A 25,730-nucleotide genomic window follows, 5' to 3' on the forward strand; every position below is an offset into this window, starting at 1 on the left:
CCTAACATCCCAGAAAAGCAGAACCCCTCTGTTAGTGACCCCACTTTACAAAAGACACCGCTCAATGACTTAATATAGGGGCGCAGTGAGCATGTTAACACTACATGTGCCTCACAGAATTTTATATCATTGGGCAGTGAAGAATTAATAATTTATATTTTACCACTAAAGTGTTGTTTTTAATTTTTAAAAAGAGCCAATAGGAAAAATGGACCTCACAGTTTGTTGTGCAATTTATCTCGATCGTGCCAATACCCTACATGTAATCAGAAACTACTTTTCAGGTATAGTGGAAAGCTCAGATGGGAAGGAGCGCTACATTATAATGTAGATTTTCCTGTTATGGTTTGCGGGTGCCATGTCACATTGGCAGAACCTCCCATATGTTACCCCATTTTACAAACTATACCTCTCAATCAATTTATCTCTGGGTGCAGTGATTACCGTATATTTGACACCACAGGTGTGTCACAGAGTTTTATACCATTGGGCGGTGAAGAAAAAATAATTACATTACCACAAATATTTTGTGTTAGCCACAGATTTTACATTTTCACAACGGGAAAATGTGTAAAAATGGCACCAAAATGTGTTAACCAATTACTGCTATACATGGCACTACCCAGGAGGGAAGGAGCGCTACACTCTTGAAGATCAAATTTTCCTAGAATAATTTGCAGACTCCATATGCAGAGCCCCTAAGTGCAAGAAGAGCAAAGTGACCCCATTTGGAAATTACACCACCTCTGGGAATTTATCTACAGGTGTAGTGTCAATTTTTACTCCATGGAAATTCAACATTGTAGTGTCCAGTAAGTTATAGTGCCCATACATTGTGCCCAGATCATGCCTCTGGAGACATGCAATCGTGACTTAAGCAAGCTATCATTGCTACAGAAATGCCAAACATGTGGATGTCAAGTGTGGTTTAGGAACATTGGGGATGAGAAGGGAGGGGAAGCATATGGATTTGGGAGTGCAGAATTTGCCTGATTTAAACTTGGGGGACAAGGAGCCATAGTGCTTTTCCATTGCCTTTGTAACGTGGAAGTCCCCTAGATTTCCATTGACAGACGAATGACCTGAGTGGGTTATGTGCTTTTTTTTTGTGGACTGAGTTGAAGCTTTTATTGGGAAGCACTTACTTTGTGGTTTCCATCTAAATCTCCAAATTACGAGATTCAGATTAAACCCCCCAGGGATCCATTCACTATAATGAGGCAGCAGAGTTACTCTGGATTCAGTCTGGCCTCTGTTCAGTGGAGTCCATCTTTTCAGAAGTGCACAAAACTGTGACCGACGGCACTTTTATACACACTTAGCCTTTTATGCACCGCTGGATCATACAGAGTCCCAATTCTCTCCATTTGCTTCACTATAGGGCCTCTCTGGTCGGGGGTTCCATCTGAATCACGTATTTCAGATATTTACACGGAAACCCCAATGTAAGAACTCAGCTTGCAGCGCAGGATAAATGTGTGCCGAGCCTTACTGCAATGTTTGGGAGGCAGAATGAACAAATCATGAACAAATCAGCAGCAGGGGAAGAATTGGTTTTATTTATTTTTTGCGCCTTTCCCTGTACGGTTTAAGTGATTAGATGGATTTATTCCTAGGGTGAGCGATGCCAGATTTTTTACAAAAAAAAAAAGTTTTTGCATTTTCCTTATTTTGAGAGCTATAATTTTTCTAGATTTCTGCAGACAGTCATGTGAAAGCCTGTTTTTTGAGGGATGAATTTAAGTTTTTATTGGTACCATTTTCAAGCACATATTCTTTGATCGCTTTCTATTCTGATTTTTGGGAGACAGCATGAACAAAAAAACAGCAATTCCAGAATTCTTTTTCAGATTTTGTTTCATTTTTCTGTTTTGGTAAAAGTGATAAGACAGCCTTGTTCTTCCGGTTAGTATGATTATAAATGTGGTATCGCTGTACAGTTTTCTTATGCTTTGCTGCTTTTACACAATAAAAACCACTATGTAGAAAAAAAAAAATTCCATCTCCGTATTCAGAGAGCTGGGGGTTTGTTTTTTTGCTGGACGAGATAACCTTTTCAGCTATACTATTTTTATTTTAGTTATTGATATCGCATTTTATTCCACTTTTTTGGGGGGCGGTATGATGAAAACTTTTTTTTTACAATGTTTACTGAAGGGCTTAACTAGTGTGACAGTTTTATAGAGCGGGTCATTCTGGACAAGGCGATACCAAATATGTTTACATTTTTGTATACTTTTGTTATTGCATACATTTTTATTATTATTTATTGGCATAATAATTTTTTTCTAGTTCTTGATGTTGTGGGGGGTTAAACATTTTTCAATTTTTTTTTTTTTTAAAAAGGTTTGTACTTTATTTGGCCCCTCTATGGGTCTTTAACTGTTATTAATCTCATCACTGGTCTAATGAATTGCAATGCATTGGTTGGACCTGTCAGTCTTACACTGACAAAAAGCCTTTTAGAACTTGGTCGTGGCATGCGGCACCATAGTTGGCAGATCAGGAGGTCATTATGCAGTCATGGCAACCATAGGGTCATCGTGATCACTTTGTGGGGGTGCCAATCGGTTTTCAACAAGCTAAATGCGGTGATTGCTACTATTATAACATTTAGAGAGTGTTAAACAGCCATGGGCGAAGCAAGCACTGACCCTGGCTGTTACAGCAGGAGCTCGGCAATCACTTAAGTCGAGCTCCCGAAGCCTATCATGCGTGCAAAGCTCATGTGCACACAATCGCCAGAACGTACCAATTTCGGAAAGGGGTTAAAAAAAAATATAAATTAAAAATGAAAACATACCATTTTTTTTTTTTTTTAAAAAAAAAGGTTTAATTAGCCACTTTTCTACATTCAAAAGTAAATTTAGTATAGTTGTGTCTGAAAAAGTACAATCAAATTATAAAAGTATTTAAACTGTACATTGAATGGTAAAAAGTAAAAAAAAATTAAGTTTGTGTAACACATATTTAATGCTTTCCTTTTTCACTTGTTCGGTCTCTCTCACTCACCTGGGCTGATGTCTGTAAGACTTTTCTCCTCGTCACATTGCTGACCACACGGAACATATTTCTCTTCTTCTATTACAACAACTTCAACTTTAATATCTGTCTGATCTTTAACCTATGTCATCAGGTAAAACAATGTGCAACTCAAAACACCAGTGAAGAATTTTAGTGGAAAACAAAAGAAGATCAAGAATTCAATGAGAAAAGTCTTCGTATAATCCAAACTCCTAAGGACAAAGCAAGCTCTGACCTTGAAGACACAGACTCATTTTTTTTTTTTAAATCTTAAAGAACAAAGACAGTGCTGAAAAAATGGCAGGTAATGATATAGATATGCAATAGGAAAAGCACACACCTTTCTTGGCTGTTCATATACAAGTACAACTCTGTTGACACTATATATAGGTAGATAAAAGGTTCTTTAGTGCTGCTCACTACTGCATCGTAACCACTGATTATAGTCCCAGTTCTCAACGTCAGTGACCAGGTCTTCCTGTGTAGTTCTGGGATGATTCCTGAACTTTCTCCATGGTGGAGAGGTTGGCGTGTGGACAGGTCTCTTATATACAGGCAATAAGTTCAAACAGGTGCAATTAATACATGTAATGAGTGCAGAGTAGGGGGGCTTCTAAAAAAAAAACTAACAGGTCTGTGAGAGCCAGAATTCTGGTGAGTTGGTAGGTGAAGGTGATCAAATACTTATTTTATGCAATAAAATGCAATTTATTTGAAAATCATACAATGTGATTTATTGTTTTTTTTATTTTTAGATCCTGTCTCTCACAGTTGAAGTGTACCTACGATAAAAATTACAGACCTCTCCGTTCTTTGTAGGTGGGAAAACTTGAAAAATCGGCAGTGCATCAAATACTTATTTTCCCCACTGTACATGTTTATGACCGATTTCCCATTTAAGTGAATGAGAGAAACTGTAGTACTGAGCAGTGGCCACTAAACAATTTATACTCCAATACTTTGCTTACAACCAGCTGCTGTTGAATCTCATATTGGCCTTTAAGATAGGTTTCATTATTAGTGATGAGCGAGTGTACTCGTTGCTCTGGTTTTCCCCAGAACGCTCAGATGACCGAGTATTTATGACTGCTCGGAGATTAAGTTTTCATCGCCTCAGCAGCATGATTTACAGCTATTAGCGGCTTGATTACATGTAGGGATTCCCTAGCAACCAGGCAACCCTCACATGTACTCAGCCTGGCTAATAGCTGTAAATCATTCAGCTGCCGCGATGAAAACTAAATCTCCGAACACTAAAAAATACTCGGAGGTCACCCCAGCGTGCTCGGGGAAAACCCGAGCAACGAGTACACTCGCTCATCACTATTCATTATGTAAGTATAGGTCCAACCTCTTTAACCCCTTCCCGATATATGACCTTCAGTTACATCATATGCTGGCTGACAAGCCGAGCCCACATCTTTCCCAGCAGATGTTGGCTGTGATAATCAGCCATCATCTCCCTCTAATATGCGGCTGTTAACCTGGTAAATGCCGCTGTCAATCTCTGACAGACATTTACAGCACGCCGGCAGGTGGGCACATCATTATAAACGACCACTGGCTCATGACACGATCACGAAGGACCAATGGGTTGCCTGTCATTACGGTTCTCCTGTGAAAGTCAGCTGGTATTCATAGGAGACCATAGTTTTCGCTATACATAGCAGTGGTGAGATAGACATCTGCTTCTTTTGCATTAAACTAATATATTTGTCTTTGTCCCAAAAGTCTCCTCTATTAATAAATTATATGGTGAAACATGTGTTCCAATTACCTGATGTATTTGCTTTTCCTCTGGACAGTAGAGAGGCTGGGGACATCTCTTCCGTTTATTTTGCCTACTGGATCCATCTATAGGAAACATGCACAATGGGGAAGATTTACTAAAACTTAGACTAGACACTCAAACTTTGCTAAATGTGTCATTATTCATAATTTTTTTACCCTTTCAAAGACGGGCAACTAGATTACTGTACTAGTAGGGATGAAATGCCTCTCATATGATGAGAGGTTGGAAACGTTGGCCTTGTTTAGCTTAGAAAAAAGACAATCTCAGAGGAGATCTTATTTACAGTCATGGACAAAAGTGTTGACACCCTTGAAATTGCTGTAGCCCTACTCTATGTAGCACAAGCAATCAGACAAGTGCTGCTTCTAGTCTCCCATGGAGACTATTGAAGCAAGTAAAAAGTAAAAAAAAGTTTTTCAAAATATTAAAAAAAATATATAAATGTTCAAATCACCCCCCATTCAAAGTAAGATAAAAAAAACCAAATATACACATATTTGGTATCGCCGAATTCAGAATCGCTCGATCTATCAGTATACAAAAAGAATTAATCCAATTGGTAAACAGCATAGCAAGAAAAAAAATCGAAACGCCAGAATTACGTTTTTTTGTCGCTGCAACATTGCAATAAAGTGAAATAACGGGCGATCAAAAGACCGTATCCACAACAAAATGGTATACATAAAAACGTCAGATTGGCGGGCAAAAAATAAGCCCTCACCCGGCCAGAGATACCGAAAAATGGAGACGCTACCTGTCTCGGAAAATGGCAACTTTTTTAATTCTACAAACTTTAAATAAAAAAGTACCTAGACATGTTTGGTGTCTGTGAACTCGTAATGATCTGGAGAATCATAATGGTAGGGCAGTTTTAGCATTTTGTGAACATGGTTAAAAAAATATCCAAATAACAATTGTGGAATTGCACTGTTTTGCAATTTCACGCATTTAGATTTTTTCCCTGTTTCCAGCACACTATATGTAAAATCAATGGTGCCATTCAAAAGTACAACTCGTCCTGCAAAAAACAAGCCCTCACATGGCCATATTGACGGAAAAAAAAAAAGTTATGGCTCTGGGAAGAAGGGGAGCAAAAAATGGAAACAGAAATATCCCTGGTCCTTAAAGGGCACCTGTCACCTCGTTTTTTCAGTATGAGATAAAAATAGGTATTAAGCTTACCGTTAATGATGTTTCCAGGAGTCCATCCTGACAGCACCCTGGAGGACGTCCTCCTCCCCTTGCTGGGACAGGAAACACACGAGTTTAAAAGGTCATGTCCCACCCCTAATCCTCAGTGTTGTAACAAGAACCGCTACAAGGATATGCAGAAAAGAAGTTTAATGAAGACTTCAAACATAATACATTGAATCCAGACATATTACATTATATGTAAGAAACATGTTACACGCATGCCAGATTTAAACAAACATGATATAAGTATTCAAGGGAGGGAACTACTAGTGCTGTCAGCATGGACTCCTGGAAACATCATTAACGGTAAGCTTAATACCTATTTTCCAGGACGTCATCCTGACAGCACCCTGGAGAGTACCAAAGCACCTCCTCAGGGTGGGATTACCGCTTGGAGAACTTTTCTCCCAAACGCAGTATGTTGACCAGACAAAACATCAAGTTTATAATGTTTACAAAAAGTGTTGGCACTAGCCCAAGTCGCGGCCTTACAAATTTGTTCTAAAGAGGCCCCTGCCCTCTCTGCCCAAGAAGTAGCTATCCCCCGGGTAGAATGTACGTGGAGACCCTCTGGAGGAGGGACCCCTTGAGACTGGTAGGCCTCCGAGATCACGGACGTGATCCACCTCGCGATAGAGGCCTTAGAGACCTTCTTAAGGTACCTTCACACGAAGCGACGCTGCAGCGATAGCGACAACGATGCCGATCGCTGCAGCGTCGCTGTTTGATCGCTGGGGAGCTGTCACACAGACCGCTCTCCAGCGACCAACGATGCCGAGGTCCCCGGGTAACCAGGGTAAACATCGGGTTGCTAAGCGCAGGGCCGCGCTTAGTAACCCGATGTTTACCCTGGTTACCAGCGTAAAAGTAAAAAAAACAAACATTACATGCTCACCTGCGCGTCCTCCAGCGTCTGCTTCCTGACACTGACTGAGCTCCGGCCCTAACAGCACAGCGGTGACGTCACCGCTGTGCTTTCACTTTCACTTTAGGGCCGGTGCTCAGTAAGTGTCAGGAAGCAGACGCTGGGGGACGCAGGTGAGTATGTGCGGTTTGTTTTTTTACTTTTACGCTGGTAACCAGGGTAAACATCGGGTTACTAAGCGCGGCCCTGCGCTTAGCAACCCGATGTTTACCCTGGTTACCAGTGTAAAATATCGCTGGTATCGTTGCTTTTGCTTTCAAACACAACGATACACGGCGATCGGACGACCAAATAAAGTTCTGGACTTTATTCAGCGACCAGCGACATCACAGCAGGATCCTGATCGCTGCTGCGTGTCAAACAAAACGATATCGCTAGCCAGGACGCTGCAACGTCACGGATCGCTAGCGATATCGTTTCGTGTGAAGGTACCTTAACCCTTATTTTTTCCCCCATACAGAATAAATAAATTCGGATCAATACGCCAAGAGCTGGTAGCTGCCAGGTAGTCTAGGACCGCCGGCCTGACATCCAGAGAATGTAATTCCCTTTCTTTAGCATTAGTGGGGTTATCGCAGAATGATGGCAACACGACTTCTTGGTTTCTATTTTTAATTGTTCCTACTTTTGGGATAAAGGAGGGGTCCAGTTTAAGAATTAGGCAATCGTCTCTAACCTGGAGGTAGGAGGTACGGGTCCCTAGTACACAGGGCCTGAATTTCCCCCACCCTTTTAGCCGTGGTGATTGCCACTAGAAATGCCGTTTTGCGAGTGAGGAAAGAAATGGGCATATCAATGGAAGAAGCGTAAAGGTCCTTACAGAGGAACCTAAGGACCAGATTAAGGTCCCAAGAAGGCGATAAATGCCTAATAGTAGGGTGCAACCTCTGTGTGGCTCTGATGAATTTAACTATCCACGGGTGAGAGGCTAGGGGATAGTCTAGGAAGGAGCTAAGTGCCGAGATCTGCACCTTCAAGGTGCTAGGTTTGAGACCTTTGTCAAACCCAGCCTGAAGGAAATCTAGGATTCTGGGTAAGTCAGGAGTGCCTGCCGTATCCTCAGACCTGCCACCTTCCAGACAGAATCGCCTCCAGATTTTTAGGTAGATTGCTGAAGTAACAGGCTTTCTACTGGACTTGATAGTTGTTATCACTCGACTTGATAGGCCCTTTGCTTTCAGGATGAGCCGCTCAGGATCCATGCTGAGAGACGGAGTTTCTCTGGGTTTGGGTGAAGAACCGGGCCTTGGTGGATGACATCCGGTCTGAGAGGAAGCTCTAGTGGATCTGCTATTGCCAGCTGTAAGTAGAAGGGAGAACCAGCTCCTTCTTGGCCAGTATGGGACGACCAATATGACCCGGGCTTGATCCTGTTTGATCTTCCTGAGAACAGCCGGGATTAACGCCAGAGGAGGGAAAGCATAAGAGAGAGGTTCCGTCCAGACTTGGCTCAGAGTGTCTATCCCTTCCGGAAGATCTCGAGGGTTCAGTGAGAAGAATCTTGAGACCTTCAAATTTTTCCTGCTTGCAAATAGGTCTATGCAAGGAGTCCCCCAGCGAAGACACAACTCCTGGAAGATGTCCTGGTTGAGTTCCCATTCTGTTGGGAACACCCTTCTCCTGCTGAGGTAATCTGCTATGATGTTTTGGGACCCTTCCAGGTGAATCGCTGAGATGGAAAGAACCGATCTTTCTGCCCACCGAAAAATCCGATCCGCCAGTTTCTGAAGCAGATGGTGTCTTGCGCCTCCCTGATGCTTCAGGAAAGAGACTGTTGTCACATTGTCGGACATTATCCTGACATGGCGATTTTCCAGGATGTGTCGGTTCCTCTTCAAAGCTTCCCAAACAGCGTACAGTTCTTTGAAGTTGGAGGAGCTCTGGGTGACTTCCTCCGGCCATCTTCCTTGAAGGAACCTATTTTCTAAGTGAGCTCCCCAGCCCCAGGCGCTGGCATCTGTAGTGACTACTACGTGGGGCTCGGCAGACCATAATACCCCTTTCCTTAGGTTTTCTGGTTCTGTCCACCAAATGAGAGACTCTCTTACCAGAGGAGTTAGCCTCAAAGTACTGTCCAGAGAAGCTAGTCGTCTGTCCCATTTGGACAGGATTAGTTTCTGCAGCGGCCTGGAATGGAACTGAGCCCATCTTACACACGGGATACAGGCCGTCATTAGGCCGAGGACTCTCATGGCCACTCTTATTGACCCTCCTTGCCTTAAAAGGATCCGGATCTGGGACTGTATTGCTTCCAGCTTGGGCTCGGGGAGGAGAGATATTCTGTTCGTCGAGTCCAGATACACTCCCAGAAAGGTTTTTCTGTGTTCTGGGGTTAGGTCGGATTTCCTCCAATTTATGACCCATCCTAATTCTTCCATCACCGAAATGGTTTGGTTCCTGTGATCTGATAGAATCTCTGGCGTTCTTGCTACCAGGAGGAAGTCGTCGAGATAAGGGACTATTATGATCCCCTGACTTCTTATGAAAGCGACAATCTCGGACACCAGCTTTGTAAAGATACGGGGTGCTGAGGCAAGCCCGAAAGGAAGGCACTGGAACTGGTAGTGACAGGTCCCGGATGGCAGAACTACCGCAAACCTCAGAAGCTTCTGAGACGAGGGGTGGACTGGGACCTGATAGTAGGCACTTTTCAGGTCGAGAGTGCACATCACGGCATTCTGGTCTATGAGAAGGATCGCCAAACGGATAGACTCCATACGGAACCTCTTGTACCTCACCCAGGCATTCAGAGGCTTCAGATTTATTATAGTGCGAGATTCCCCGGATGGTTTTGCGATAGAAAAAAGGGAGGAATAATGACCCTGGCTTACTTCCCGAGGTGGTACTGGCACTATGACCTCTGAGGACAGCATGTCCTTTAGGTCTATCATCATTGGGGAGTCTCGCGTTATAACCGTAGGTGCGATAAATCTGTCTGGCGGAGGAGAGTAAAATTCGATACGGTAGCCCTCTGACACAGTCCGAAGAACCCAATTGTTTTGAGTGATTCGGGCCCATTTGTGCGCGAAGTGACGGAGCCTCCCCCCTATAAGTGTGGCGTCATTGCGGTTTAGATTTTGAGGAGGGACTGAAAAAGAAACTTCTGTTTCTATTGCCCTGGTTACGGGAGCCTCTATAAGATCCTCTATGGGATCTACCTCCTCTAGAGTCAGTCTGTCTTCGGAAGGGGAATCCCCTCCGAAAGGACTGAGGTTTCCTAGTTTTGTCCTCCGGAAACCCCTTCTTTTTATCCGAAGCTGACTCTAGGATAGTATCAAGAGGGGGCCCGAATACTCGTGCTCCGGAGAAGGGGATTGAGCATAGCTTAGATTTGGAAGCACTATCCCCGGACCAGGATCTTAACCAGACCGCGTTCGATAGAGAACCACTCCTAGCCGAGAATCTGACTGATTCAGCCGTCATATCGGACAGAAAGGCCGTGGCGGACCTCATAATAGGGATGGAGTTTAAGATTTCAGATCTCGGGGTCTTATTGGACAGGTGTTCTTCCAATTGACCCATCCAAAGATACATAGAGCGAGCTACCGAGGTAGCCGCTATGTTGGTTTTAATCAGAGCCGCGGAAGATTCCCAGGCTCTTTTCAGAAGGATGTCAGTCTTTCTATCCATGGGATCGTGCAGGCTTGAGGAGTCCTCAAAGGGTATGGCAGTTTTTTTAGCCACCTTCGCCACCGGAACATCGACCTTAGGGATTTCTTCCCACAGTTTTATGTCCTCCGGCTCAAATGGTAGACGAGCTTTAAACTCCTTGGATAACACGAGCCGGCGTTCCGCTTCCTTCCACTCCTCCATTATCATGGCTTTAATGTGCTCGCTAACGGGGAATACAGTCTGCTGACGTGACATAAGTCCCCCGAACATCAGGTCCTGCCTGGATTGTGGTTTAGGTGTCTCCTCTATTTGCATGGTGCACCGTACCGCCTGCACCAGATCATTTGTCTCTTCCGCCTGGAAGAGATATTTTCTTTGGTGGTCCTGGCTTCCTGACGGAAGCTCGCCCTCTTCCTCTGAGACGAAGTCCTCTGAATTAGACTTGTCCTCAGAAGTAAACTCTGGTTCTCGTTCCTGTCTGGCCCTCTTGCGGCTGGGAATAGGACTGGGCTTCTGCACCATATTGGATAAAGAAGCCTGCACCTCCTCACGTATAAGGGATCTCATCTCGGACAGTAATGCCGGCTGTTCGTCCCTCACGATCTTAGACGTACAATCTGCACACAAAGTCTTTCCGTGGGAATCCGGGAGCTTCGCATTACAGATAGGGCATCTAGCAGATTTTCCCGAGGCCTTGCCGGATCTCCTAGCCTGACCAGAGGAACCAGAGGGGCCAGCAGGGGTTCCCTTATCCTTAAATGACATAAGATAGGGATAAGCGCTGGGGTAAGCCTGCTTCTACTTGCAGATAGGGGTCTGCGCTATGCGCACTTACCACCTCCTCGACCGGCATACTTGCATCCATGATGAGTGAAGCAGGTCCCCGCAGCTTGTAGCGTCGGAACAAAAGCGCTGAGAGAAGCAGGTCCCCGCAGCTTGTAGCGTCGGAACAGGAGCGCCTCAGCCGATATGCGTTCCACAGTGGAACGCACGCTTTCCCCCTTCACTGCAGCGTTACCGGAAGTGACGGTAACGGATGCCGAAAACCGGAAGTGACGCCGTCCTGGTCACTTCCGCCTAGAGACGCCGTTCTGGATACCACGCTGCTCCGTACACAGCGTGGATGGCATCCGCAGCCGAGAGCCTCCCACCGGGAGGAGCGGCTGCCACCAGAAGTCTCGTCCACTCCTGGTCTTTGGAGCAGAGGGACCCCCCACCGGAGGGTGTCTGCCCTGAGCCTCTTGACAGGGGGAAGGATATTGGCAAGCCGCACGATCCCCCTGAGCTCTGGTAAGCTTGCAGCTTTTCACTCGTGCGTCCTTTCCTTGCAGGGACAGGAAAAACACTGAGGATTAGACCTTTTAAACTCGTGTGTTTCCTGTCCCAGCAAGGGGAGGAGGACGTCCTCCAGGGTGCTGTCAGGATGACGTCCTGGAAAATACTGTTAAATAGGGCCTGAGCTGTGCATTACAACAGTGTATTTTGTGGACCCCCGATTCCCCACCTATGCTGCCAAAATACGTTACCAAAGTAGCCGTTTTCGCCTGTCAATCAGGCTGGTCTGGTCAGATGGGCGTGGTGTCTTCCCCCAGATCTTGCTTAGTTTTCCGTTGGTGGCGTAGTGGTTTGCGCATGTCCAAGGTCCCGAATCCACTGCACAGGGGGGTTAAAAGAGCGCGATGTGCACTATTTCATTGGTGCTCGGTGGGGGCGGCCATCTTCCTTTGGCCGCGCGTGCGCAGAAGCTGCGCTCTGCTGGCCGCGGCTTCAGGAAAATGGCCGCGGGATGCCGCGTGTGCGCAGATGGAGATCGCGGCGGCCATTTTCCTGAAGCAGAGTTCGTATCTCTGCTTCAGAAAAATGGCCGCCGCGATCTCCATCTGCGCACGCGCGGCATCCCGCGGCCATTTTCCTGAAGCCGCGGCCAGCAGAGCGCCGCTTCTGCGCACGCGCGGCCAAAGGAAGATGGCCGCCCCCACCGAGCACCAATGAAATAGTGCACATCGCGCTCTTTTAACTCCCCTGTGCAGTGGATTCGGGACCATGGGCATGCACAAACCACTACATCACCAATGGAAAACTAAGCATGATCTGGGGGAAGACACCACGCCCTTTTGACCAGACCAGCCTGATTGACAGGCGAAAACGGCTACTTTGGTAACGTATTTTGGCAGCATAGGTGGGGAATCGGGGTCCACAAAATACACTGTTGTAATGCACAGCTCAGGCCCTATTTAACAGTATTTTAATCTCATACTGAAAAAACGAGGTGACAGGTGCCCTTTAAGGGATTAAAATTGCTGTTGGGAGAAGGCACCCTTCATACACGAGACCTGGAGCAGTTTGCAAAAGAAGAGTGGTCCAAAATTCCAATAGTGAGGTGTAAGAAGCTGGTTGATGGTTATATGAAACGATTGATTGCAGTAAGTTGAGGGTGCCAACAATTTTGTAAAATTTGTCTTTTCTTCCTCTGTTTTTTGTGCAGTTCCAATACACACAAAGGAAATAAACGTGCATAGCAAAGTATGTGTAATTGTAATCATTTTCTGGGATAATTTCAAGGGTGCCAAACATTTGGCCATGTCTGTATATGTATAAATACATGTGTGGCCACTACAGAGGACCGGCACATGACTTATTCCATCCAAAGACCATACTAAGGCCAGGGGCTCTCATTACGAGTGGAAGAAAGGCGATTCCAGCAGCTATATAGGAAGGGGTCTTTACAGTTAGAGCAGTCAGACTGTGGAATGCCGACCACAAGAGGCAGTAATGGCAGACACTATGACAGCTTCTATACAAGGGCTGGATGATTTCTTCAGCACACATAACATTGTGGGATATAGATCATTCAGTGTCATAATGTATAATTGGTGGACAAAAGTGCAGGAAGCTCTGAGCAGCAGCGCGTAACCCTGTGGACGCCGGCGGGGGACGTGACAGACATCAGAATGTGAGTATGTACTGTTTTTTTTTTTACTTTTACAATGGTAACCAGGGTAAATATCGGGTTACTAAGCGCGGCCCTGCACTTAGTAACCCGATGTTTACCCTGGTTACCCGGGTGCTGCAGGGGGACTTCGGCATCGTTGAAGACAGTTTCAACGATGCCGAAGTCGTTCACCTGATCGTTGGTCGCTGGAGAGAGCGGTCTGTGTGACAGCTCCCCAGCGACCACACAACGACTTACCAACGATCACGGCCAGGTCGTATCGCTGGTCGTGATCGTTGGTAAGTCGTTTAGTGTAACGGTACCTTTAGTAATTGGTTGCATCAGTGGCATCACAACTATAGTGCATCACTGCTGAAGCCAAAACAGAGACCAGTGTAAAGCAGGTGGGGCGTGACTGAGTGTTTATTGGGTATTCACTAGAGCAGGGCTCCCTAACCTGTAGCTCGGGAGCCACATGTGGCTCACGGCCCCATGAATTGTGGCTCGCGACTGTCTGCCAGCTTGATGCATTAGGTCCAGGTCTCGCTAACAGGTATCAAGGGCACATCTCAAAATGGTGAATTTTGTGAGTAGCCCTGCACAGAATTGCAGATCTGGATGCACATTTACTGGTCTTAGGGGTTTAGAGATGTTTTAGGAATGGTACGCTGGAAGTTTGTACTACCTGTTAGAGGAGGTGCTCAAAGCTGGATGTGACAGTGTGTTAGGAGAATACTGAATGGGGGTATTGTGGGAACCCCTGGATCTCAGTGTACTGCTCTGGAGTGATTTCTGTGGAAAAGCTTTGGTTATCATTATACCTGTAATGGGGGCTTTGGTTGACACTACTTTGAAGGGGGTGGGAGCTGGATGTGGCTTGCGACCCTCTCTCAGTGCTGACTGTGGCTCGATACCCTCTTTCTAAGCTGAATGTAGCTCTCAAGGTCAGAAAGGTTGGGGACCACTGCACTAGAGCCTCTGATGGTGAGGATATGGTGGGCTGCTGGTAGACACCAGGTACCACTCCAGGGCAGTCCCCATGACTGCAGCAGCTGACAGGAGGGTCAGAGACTCGGCTATGGGATACAGGTGATCAAGAGAAGCGTAGTCAGACGGTCCGAGGTCGGGGCAGGCAGCACATATTCAGAATTGGTAGCCAAGGTCAGGAGAGGAGAGATCAGGACAAACAAGAAGGCAAGCTGGGTCGATAACAGGTGAGACAACACAGGAATACGCTAATAAAGGAAGCTAGAGACTGAGTTATAAGGAACCTAAGTTCAGGGGAGGAGTGGAGGATGGAGTTGCCCGATATACAACCTGCTGGCAAGTGATAGGCCGGAGAAGCAGATCTCAGCAAGACAAAATGGATACAAATTCCTACAGAGTTCGGCAGTGCCCCCATATGACTCACAAAAGGCAGTGCTGGAAGAGAAGCACAAGGCAGCTCCGAGCGATGGTCAGCTACTGGGTGGAGAAGAGCGAAACACGCGGTGAGTCGGACGGTGCTTAGAAAGGTGTGCGAGTGGCCAGCGTAACAACCAGAGCACCAGTGGAAAACTGGAGTTGGATCTAGGATGGGCAACTACCATCTGTCTTTGTTATTACACAAAATGGCAAGCATTCAGATGCCACTTTGTTACATAGGTTGAAAAAAAAACAACAACTTAGGTCCATCAAGTTCAACCTTTCTCCACCAATTATACATTTTGTCACTAATTTAACTATCGCCCCCAATGTTATGTGTATAGATGAAATCATCCAGCCCTTTGTTAAAAGCTGTTATATTGTCTGCCATTGCTAACTCTTGTGGTCGGCATGCCACAGTCTGACTGCTCTAACTGTAAACAACCCTTTGCTATTTAGCTGCCAGAGTCACCTTTCTTCCACAAGTAATGATGCCCCATGGTCCTTAGCATTGAAAGTGGAAAACCCCTTTAAGCCAGAATTCTTCTGTATGTAGCCCAATACATCTCCCCAATTCACAGAATACATTTTTATATGCTTTGATCAAATAATAGGTGTATATGGGTGACTCTAAAAACGCTGTATCCCTTAAAGTGACTGTCACTGAATTTTACAATACAAAAGTACATACATTATTAAATAGATTTCTTAGACCCGATAAAATCCACATCAGAATGATTATAAACTTGAAATTAAAATGAGCATTTATTGATTCCAGCTGGATGACTGTGCAAGCTCTTGACAGTGAAACTTTCAAAAGAGATTATGCAGCCAGTCTGACATTTTCAAAGCAAGCACACCAGCCTCTTCAGGTCTAAAATACAGTACAGGTCAAACATTTGGACACATGCAATGGTTTTCCTTGTTCTTATTGGAATGTGCACATTGTAGACTCAGATTGAAAGCAGCAAAAAAACATGAAGGTACACATATGAATAAAAGGGGTAAAGAAATACATCTGAAACAAACTAATATGTATAAAACCTTAGGTTCAACAAAGTCCCCCTGTAATTCTGAGGACAAATTTACACACTTGACATTTTCTCAAGCAGCTTCATCAGATAGTCACCTGGAATGCTCATGAACAGGTATGCTTCGTCAAAATCATGTGCGCGATCACCGACCTTCAGAAAGTGCTTGCGACCATGAGGTGTGTTTTGCAGAAGCAGTGTTGGTGCACAGTTACTTATGGTCCTGAGCCCTATTCCACAGCTGCTCCAAGCCAGAATACAGCAACAACCACTCAACTAAGCAAAGAACAATAGCATTACGTCAAGACATTAAAGGGAACCTGTCACTCCCAAAATCGAAGGCAAGATAAGCCCACCAGCATCAGGGGCTTATCTACAGCATTCTGGAATACTGTAGATAAGCCCCCGATGTAACCTGAAAGATGAGAAAAAGAGGTTATATTATACTCAACTGGGCGGGCGGTCCGATTGGCATCGCGCTCCGGGGCCTCCCATCTTCTTACAATGACGTCCTCTTCTTGTCTTCATGCTGTGGCACCGGCGCAGACGTATTTTGTCTGGGAAAGGTCAGAGAGGCCCGACGCCTGCGCACTGCAGTACTTTGCTCTGCCCTCAACAGGGCAGACAAAGTACGCCTGTGCAGGAGACGCAGCGTGAAGACAAGGACGTTATCGTAAGAAGATGGGAGGCGCTGGACCGGACCGCGACACCCATCGGACTGGACCGCAGCGAGACCGCCCCTGGGTGAGTATAATCTAACCCTTTTTCTCATCTTTCAGGATACATCGGGGGCTTATCTACAGCATTAGAGAATGCTGTAGATAAGCCGGTGGGCTTAGCTCACCTTCGATTTTGGGGGTGACAGGTTCCCTTTAAAGTAATGAACTTTAAGACATGAAAATCAGTCTGGAAAATTGCAAGAACCTTAAAGGTAACTTCAAGTGCAGTAATTAAAACAGTGTATTGCTATGAAAGAATCTGTCATAGGAAAGGAAGAACCAAGTATTACCTCTGCTGCAGAGGATAAGTTCATCAGTTAGTAGCTTAGAAACTGCAAAATGATAGCATCTCGGATAACAAACATCAAGTAGGAAACAATTCAACATCAACTTTCCAGAGTAGACTGCAGGAAGCCGGCCTTTATGGTCAATTTGCTGCAAAACACTCACTACTGAGGACCGCAGACAATATTAAGAGACTTGTTTGGATCAAGAAACAAAGACTGGACATTAAATCAGTGGATATCTGTACTGTGCTATGAAAAGTTAAAGAAGTTGTCCACTACAATAAAATTATTTTTTTTTCTTTTCATAAATCTTGCTATTATGTGCCAATGAAAACATCCACTGTGTTTATTTTAGCAATATTACCTTTTATCATGCTGTAGCAGCACATCTTCAGTGCTGGATCCAGCTCTCATGGGGTTAATCGACAACTTCCTTTCTCCTGAGTTATTGTGCTCTAATACTACAAGTTCCTTAATGCATTGCACTGGCCACTAAGCCCGAACCTACCACACCCACTCCAAAACACACCCAAAACCCTCCCTCCTCAAAAGGATTTGTGATGTCATTTCTGTCCAACCTCCTCTTTTACATTTATCCAACCCACACTCCATTACACACAGATAGATAGATATATAGATAGAAAGATATAGATAGAATTAGATAGATAGAACGGAATTGATAGATAGATATGAGATAGATAGATATGGGATAGATAGATAGATAGATAGATAGATAGATAGATAGATAGACAGACAGACATAAAAGGGCGGCACTCTCCCCCGTCAGTTGGTTTACAGAGCATGAGAGGATCTCCTAGGTTAGTAGCATATAAACAATTTTAAAACATGGTACAATTCACCCAGTGAATAAACTTAGGACTTAATGGAAAGAAGGTGCTGACCCACACCAGAAGAGAGGTTAGGAAATATAAGGGTGCTGTCATGGGCTCCTGAAAAACACCGCTACCAGTAAGTAGCTTACGTATTTATTCAGTCGCCATGACAGCACAACGAGAGACATTCAGAGAAGTAAAAGAGACTAGGGAGGGACAACTGCTTCAAGCACCCTTCTCCCGAATGTGAGATCGGAAGAGCTACCCAAATCTAGTCTATAGTGCTTAAGAAAAGTAGATGGAGAAGACCATGTGGCCGCCTTACAAATGTCTTCAATCGACACTTCCGATCTCTCTGCCCAGGAAGTAGCCATGGCTCGAGTGGAGTGAGCTTTTATACCTTCCGGGATCTGCACACCACCTGCTGAATAAGCCAAAGAGATTGCCTCCCTGATCCATCTAGCTAATGTGTTTTTGGACACTCTAAGTCCCTTTCTAACTCCCTGGAAGGATACAAATAGGGAATTATCTTTTTTTCCAAGTATTAGTAGCCAAAATATATTTAAGAAGAAATCTTCTTACATCTAGCGAATGGAATTTCCGTTCTTTGTCATTAGTGGGGTTAGAACAGAAAGAAGGTAGAACAACTTCCTGTAATCTATGAAATTTTGAAGCTACTTTCGGAAGATAAAGAGGATCAGGTTTCAAGATAACTCTATCTTCTCTAAACTGCATGTATGGAGGCTGTCTAGATAGGGCTTGTAGATCGCTAACCCTTCTTGCGGATGTGAGCGCGACTAAAAGGGCCGTTTTAAAAGATAGGATTTTTATTGGAATCGTATCAATAGGTTCAAATGGTGCTTCCATCAGAGCGGAAAGCACAAAATTTAGGTCCCATGGTACCAATTTTTGTTTAATGACTGGCCTGGACCTAGTTGCAGCCTTGAAGAACCTAGTTATCCAGTGGTTATTGGCTAATTTACTATTGTACAGTGCCCCCAGAGCCGATACTTGAACTCTGAGAGTGCTTGTGGCTAAGCCCATTTGTAACCCCTTTTGTAGGAATTCCAAATTTTTTTAAATACAGATTTTTTTGGTCAATATGTGACCCTGAGACTTCTAAGAACTTTTTCCAAATTCTGACGTAAATATTTGTTGTAGACGGTTTTCTACTCTTTAGTAGCATGTTTACCAGGTCCTGAGAAAACCTTCGCCCTTAGTAGTGACCTCTCAAATTCCACGCCGCTAGATGTAAATTGGCGACTCGTGGATGGAGAATTGGGCCCTGGGAGAGGAGATCTGGTGTTTCTGGGAGAATCCAAGGCTGAGAAATGGACATTTTCCTCAGCCAAGGAAACCATGATCTTCTGGGCCAGAACGGGGCTACCATGATTACCCGGGCCTTGTCTTCCCGTATCTTCCTCAGAACTATTGGAATTAAATTTAGTGGGGGAAAGGCGTAAGCGAGATTGAAGTGCCATGAAATTAGGAGAGCGTCCACCGCATATGGGTTTTCTCTGGGGTTTAAGGAGCAGAAACGGTGTAGTTTCCTGTTTTCCTTGTTTGCAAAAAGGTCTATGTCTGGGCACCCCCATAACTGTACAATCTGATTGAAGACAGTCTGATTCAAGGTCCCATCTCCCTGTCCGAGTTTGTTGCGGCTTAGATAGTTGGCCATGACATTGAGCTTTCCCTTTATGTGAAGAGCCATAAGAGATAGTAGATGATTTTCGGCCATCTGAAAAATACGATCCGCAACATCCATTAATGAATCTGACCGAGTACCTCCTTGATGGGTAATATAGGCTACAGTCACTTGGGTATCTGAAAAAACTCTGACATGTCTACCCTGTAGGGGTATAAGGAAATTACTTAAAGCGCGTTCCACCGCTAATAATTCCTTTAAAGGGAACCTGTCACCCCGTTTTTTCGGTATGAGATAAAAATACTGTTAAATAGGGCCTGAGCTGTGCATTACAATAGTGTAGTTTGTGGACCCCGATTCCCCACCTATGCTGCCGAAATACGTTACCAAAGTAGTCGTTTTCGCCTGTCAATCAGGCTGGTCAGGTCAGATGGGCGTGGTGTCTTCCCCCAGATCTTGCGTAGTTTTCCGTTGGTGGCGTAGTGGCGTGCGCATGTCCAAGGTCCCGACTCCTGCACAGGGGTGTGAAAATAGCAGCGATGTCCGTTACTCCATTGGTGGTCGGTGGGCGCGGCCATCTTGCTTTGGCCGCGCGTGCGCAGAAGCGGCGCTCTGCTGGCCGCGGCTTCAGGAAAATGGCCGCGGGCATCCGCGCGTGCGCAGATGGCTATCGCGGCGGCCATTTTCCTGAAGCCGCAGCCAGCAGAGCGCCGCTTCTGCGCACGCGCGGCCAAAGCAAGATGGCCGCGCCCACCGACCACCAATGGAATAACGGACATCGCTGCTATTTTCACACCCCTGTGCAGGAGTCGGGACCTTGGACATGCGCACGCCACTACGCCACCAACGGAAAACTACGCAAGATCTGGGGGAAGACACCACGCCCATCTGACCTGACCAGCCTGATTGACAGGCGAAAACGACTACTTTGGTAACGTATTTTGGCAGCATAGGTGGGGAATCGGGGTCCACAAACTACACTATTGTAATGCACAGCTCAGGCCCTATTTAACAGTATTTTTATCTCATACCGAAAAAACGGGGTGACAGGTTCCCTTTAAGTTGGATGTCAAATTCTGTTCAGCTTGGGACCACAGTCCCTGGATCCAACTATTTTCCATGTGCGCTCCCCATACCCTGGGACTAGCATCTGTAGTTACTATTCGCGACACATCATTTGTCCAGGGAACACCCCTACGTAAATTTGTTATGTGTGTCCACCAATGCAAAGATTGTATAGATTCAGTGGATAGTGAAAATATACTGTCAAGGTGTCCTGACAAGTGAAGGGTGTTACGTAATACGTCCCACTGTAGTGGTCTGGTGTGATATTGGGCCCAGAGAACCGCCGGGATACATGATGTAAGTGACCCTAAAAGAGACATTGCTCTTCTCAGAGAGACCGATGGATTTTTAATCACTTTGGTTATCAGTTGTTGAATTCTATTTACTTTTGCATCTGGAAGACGACATTCCTGTACACTAGAATCTATGACAAGACCCAAAAATTCCTGTATTTTAGAGGGTTGTAAGCGGGATTTTTTAAGATTAATGATCCACCCCAATTCCTGCAACACTGATGTCACCTTCCCTAATTGGTCAGTGCAGTGTGATTCCGAATGACTTACAATTAATAAGTGATCTAAATAGGGTATTAAGATGTCCTGTTCGTGAAGGTGCGCCATGACTTCTACCATTATTTTAGTGAATATACGGGGTGCGACCGCGACTCCAAAGGGAAGTGCTCGGTATTGGAAGTGTTCTATTGTGCCATTAATTGAAACTGCCACTCTGAGAAATTGTTGGTGGTCTGCGTTTATTGGGACATGATAATAGGCGTCTTTTAAATCTAAGACAACCATGAAGCAGTTGTTAAACATGAGCTTTATTGCCGATTTTACAGACTCCATCTTGAAGGAAGGAATCAGCAGAAATTTATTTAGGCCCTTCAAATTAATGATGGTACGGAAGGATCCATCAGGTTTTTTAACCAGAAAGAGAGGGGAATAGAACCCCTTACCTCTCTGTACTGTGGGTACTTTAATCAGCACTCCCTTTTGCTGTAGTTCCTGGACTTCCGACTCCAGTGCCAACTGTTCTGCAGAAGAAGAACGGATGGGTGTTAGACAAAATTTGTCCTGAGGAAAGTTCTGGAACTCGAACTTTAGACCAGTTGAAATAATACTGAGGACCCATGGGCTATTGGAAATTTTCAACCAGGCAGGGTAGAAGACTTAAAGTCTGCCCCCCACCTGGTCCAGCAGTCATTGAGGCTTTTTATAGTCCCGAGAGGTGTTAAACATATACCCTCTACCTCTTTTCCTGTAAGGCCATGTGCACACGTTCAGTATTTTTCGTGTTTTTTCGCTATAAAAACGCGAAAAAAACGCTAACATATGCCTCCTATTATTTACAGTGTATTCCGCATTTCTTGTGCAAATGTTGCATTTTTTTCCGCGAAAAAATCGCATCGTGGAAAAAAAAGCAACATGTTCATTAAAAATGCGGAATTGCGGGGATTCCGCACACCTAGGAGTGCATTGATCTGTATACTTTCCGCACGGGGCTGTGCACACCATGCGGGAAGTAAGCAGATCATGTGCGGTTGGTACCCAGGGTGGAGGAGAGGAGACTCTCCTCCACGGACTGGGCACCATATAATTGGTCAAAAAAAAAGAAAATAAAAAATAGTCATATACTCACCTTCGATGTCTTCCCGCCTCTCAGGTGCATGCTGCCGCTTCGGTTCCTATAGCTGGTGTGCGGTGAAGGACCTGCGATGACGTCGCGGTCCTGTGATTGGTCGTGAGACCGGTCATGTGACCGCTCACGTGACCGCGACGTCATGGAAGGTCCTGCGCACACACACCAGCTATAGGAACGGACGCCGCTGAGGAGATCAGCTGTCTGCAGGTGAGTATAGGCATTTTTTTATTTTTTTTATTATTTTTAAACATTCTATCTTTTACTATAGATGCTGCATAAGCAGCATCTATAGTAAAAAGTTGGTCACACTTGTCAAACAGTATGTTTGACAAGTGTGACCAACTTGTCAGTCAGTTTTCCAAGCAATGCTACAGATCGCTTGGAAAACTTTAGCATTCTGCAAGCTAATTACGCTTGCAGAATGCTAAAAAAAGCGCGAAAAAAACGCAAAAAAAAAAATGCGGATTTCTTGCAGAAAATTTCTGGTTTTCTTCGGGAAATTTCTGCAAGAAATCCGGACGTGTGCACATACCCTTACTGTCATGTCTGGATCTTTCTCTATTTGATCTTTTGCGGGTTGAACCATCCTCTGTTGTATTCCCGTCTGTATGAGGGTCTTCCTAGGAAGGGGAATCGTTTTTTATTATCGCCCGCTTTTTCTAATAGTTCATCCAGTACTGGCCCAAACAAGTGTGCCCCTTCACAGGGAATGCCACATAATTTTGACCTTGCCTGTAAATCTCCTGGCCAACACTTTATCCATAAAGCCCTGCAGGCCGCATTGGATAGGGTTGAAGATCTAGCTGCTAATTTTACAGAATCCGCCAAAGCGTCTGAAAGAAAAGCTGCTGCCTCTTGAATTAAAGGAAGGGAGGACAAGATTTCATTTCTAGGGACTTTGTTTTTGAGTTGATCTTCTAGGCGATCAAGCCACACCATTAGCGACCGTGCTGTATAAGTGGCCGCAATTGCTGGTCTCACGGATCCTGCCGCTGTCTCCCAAGTACCCTTAAGAAAAATGTCAGCCTTTCTGTCTAATGGGTCTTTTAGATTGCTCAAATATTCGAATGGTAGCGAGGTCTTTTTACATGCTTTGGCAACTGCTGCGTCTAATTTCGGGGCTTTATCCCATGAGGATGATGCCTCTTCCTCGAATGGATACCTCCTCTTAAACGCCGTTTTCTTCCACTCCCTTGTGATTAAAGAGTTTATTTTATCAATCACCAGGAAAGATCTACGGGATTTTTTATCTAACCCCTTAAACATTATGTCCTGCATGGACCACTCTGACTGGGGCTCCTCAATCCCCATGGTATTATTTACCGCTTTAACCAGCCGATTAACTTTATCTAGCGGTAAACAGGAATGACCCGACTCAGCGTCCATAGATGAAGAGGAAGATGGAGAGGAATCCGAGGTTAGTTCAGCTGAATCTGAATCAATCTCTGAAATTGGGGATCTAATTTTTTTCCCTTTTTTAAAATCTGTCTTTTGGGATAAGGACTTAATAGAACCCCTGATTTCTCGTCTAACCATATCCCTTAAGGTAGACGTAAGGTCGGGAGCTTCTTCCTCTATTAGGCGCTGTATGCAAGGTCTGCACAACCTTTTCTCATAAGCATCCGGGAGTGGTTCCCCACACTCGCCACATTCCCTGTGTTTGGACTTGGCGGAACATTTTCTCCCCTGATAAAGAGAAAGGGAACATAAACAGGGACAGAGGATCACTAAGTGAACTTTCACGTAGATCACTTACCCAGATGCGTAGTGAATAGTACCGTAGGTAGTGGGGGGGGGGGTCCTTCCTGGCCAGTGAAGTTTTACGGCCTGAGGACTTGCTTGACTTTTGAATACTTTTATCTCCACCAGCGCGACTACTGCCACTAGATCGGCGCAGGGAGATGGCATGGGTCTCTTCAATAGGCTGAGGCTGCTGCCGCTTCTCAAGCTGCGGTGCTTCCTGCTCCGGTGACTCCATTGAAAAAAAAAAAAAAATGGGTCAGAGACATCCAGCAGCCGCCATATCGCTCTTAAATCTGCCCCCAATGGTACCGCCCCCGGATGGGGGTCAGCAGGTTCTCCGCGTGACCTGCCCGGCAGTATCCTGAGGATTGGCCACCTACTCCCAAGGCCGCGCCCCCGGCTGACAATAGGGACCCACCCCCCAGGCCCCGCCGCATCGCCGCTTTCACCGCAAATCGTAGGGGAAGCGCTATCAGCCGGCACGGCTCCACCGCGCATGCCCAGCCGCGTCGTCAGACTGCGCCGTCAGCCGCGTCATCAGGGTGCGCCGCTGGGCACCTTACCAGGGAACGCCCCTTCCGGTCACGGGCGCGGCGAGTCCACACACAACCGGACATGCCGGCCGCCGCCCGGATCAAACCGCCCCCCCCCCCCAAGCAGGACGCGGCCGGACCCGGAAGGCCCCGCCGGACACAGCTCCCGGAGCAGGTACCATATACTTACTCAGTACCTGCGGCGAAGGGTCACTCAGAAGCAAGCCATTGTGAAGGCTGCTTCTCTCTGCTGCCACCTAACACAAGGCAGTCCCCCTGCTGTGTGGTGCTTCCGGCGTCCTGGCTAGTCTGAGGTAGGGGCCCTCCCGCTACCTGCATCGGACCGCCAGGACTGGGTAGTCTTCTATTCTTCAACCTTCTTCATAAGGTCTGTCTGAAGAGGTTCGCCTGTCAGGGACAGGAAACCAACTGACGGGGGAGAGAGGTGCCGCCCTTTTATGTCTGTAGGTTTCCTGTCCCTGAAGGGCAGGTCCCCTCTCTCGCAGGGCTGTGGAGTCGGTAAGCCACAGTTGCGACTCCGACTCCTGCTCCTTCATAAATGGCCAATTCGTAACAATAAATTTACTGTTGTAAAATATTAACATCGTGCTTATTCAGTTTCTCACCATCATATAAGTAATCCGACCACTTAGAGCAAAAATTATATTTATTAGAATACAATTAGAATATAGCAAATAACTTTTATAAACTCTTGTAAGTAAATATGTTATGCAGTTAATAAGAAGAAATCTATAAATTTGTCCTCAGAAAAAGTATTGCCTCTGTCAGATCCTCCTTCATGGATGCCCTCAAATCTGATCTAATTATTCTGAGAGCAGAGAACAACCTCTCTGCACTAACTTGGGTTGGTGGCAAAGCAGTAACCACTCGGGGAACATCTCTGACAATATCAGGATACAGAGGAATCGCTTGTTGCACTGTTATTTTTGACAAACGGTCAAATTTCTCAATTTCTTTTAGTGCACATTAAAAATTCTGCTGAAATGTACTGGCTGTGTTCTTTGATGGTGATGACTCTTCTTCTATGCGGGAACGCTTTGCACGGTCCTTGTGATCCAAATATTTTTCTAAATTAAATTCTTCATCAGTTGATGAGGGTGAAGATGTGGTAGGACGACCAAATTCTTCTTGTTCCTCCTGACTGTTCTGCAACCCTTTCATCCTTACTGCTATTTCAAACAGAGCTTCTTTTCCTTTAGTTAGCTGTTGATCATCTAGAAGAATCCGATGCATTGGGTCTACATAAACATCTGCCAAAAGAATGTTATTTTGTAATAGTAGCTCCTCTCTCCATTTCATTGATGTAGCAATGCCACTTGCAATTAACCC

General features: G+C 45.4%; 1 protein-coding gene across 1 annotated transcript in view; it reads right to left on the minus strand.

Annotated features, from left to right (window-relative positions):
* Window positions 1–25,730, minus strand: part of LOC143767890 (uncharacterized) — a 94,399-nt gene that overhangs the window by 51,834 nt on the left and 16,835 nt on the right. The window contains exons 5-6 of the mRNA XM_077256411.1: window positions 4,802–4,878; window positions 3,013–3,124 (exon numbers count right to left, since the gene is read on the minus strand). Coding sequence (XP_077112526.1) covers window positions 3,013–3,124; window positions 4,802–4,878 — 189 coding nt within the window. The remainder of the gene's footprint in view (window positions 1–3,012; window positions 3,125–4,801; window positions 4,879–25,730) is intronic.

The sequence above is a fragment of the Ranitomeya variabilis genome, chromosome 4 (assembly GCF_051348905.1).
Source record: "Ranitomeya variabilis isolate aRanVar5 chromosome 4, aRanVar5.hap1, whole genome shotgun sequence".
NCBI classification, from domain to species: domain Eukaryota; kingdom Metazoa; phylum Chordata; class Amphibia; order Anura; family Dendrobatidae; genus Ranitomeya; species Ranitomeya variabilis.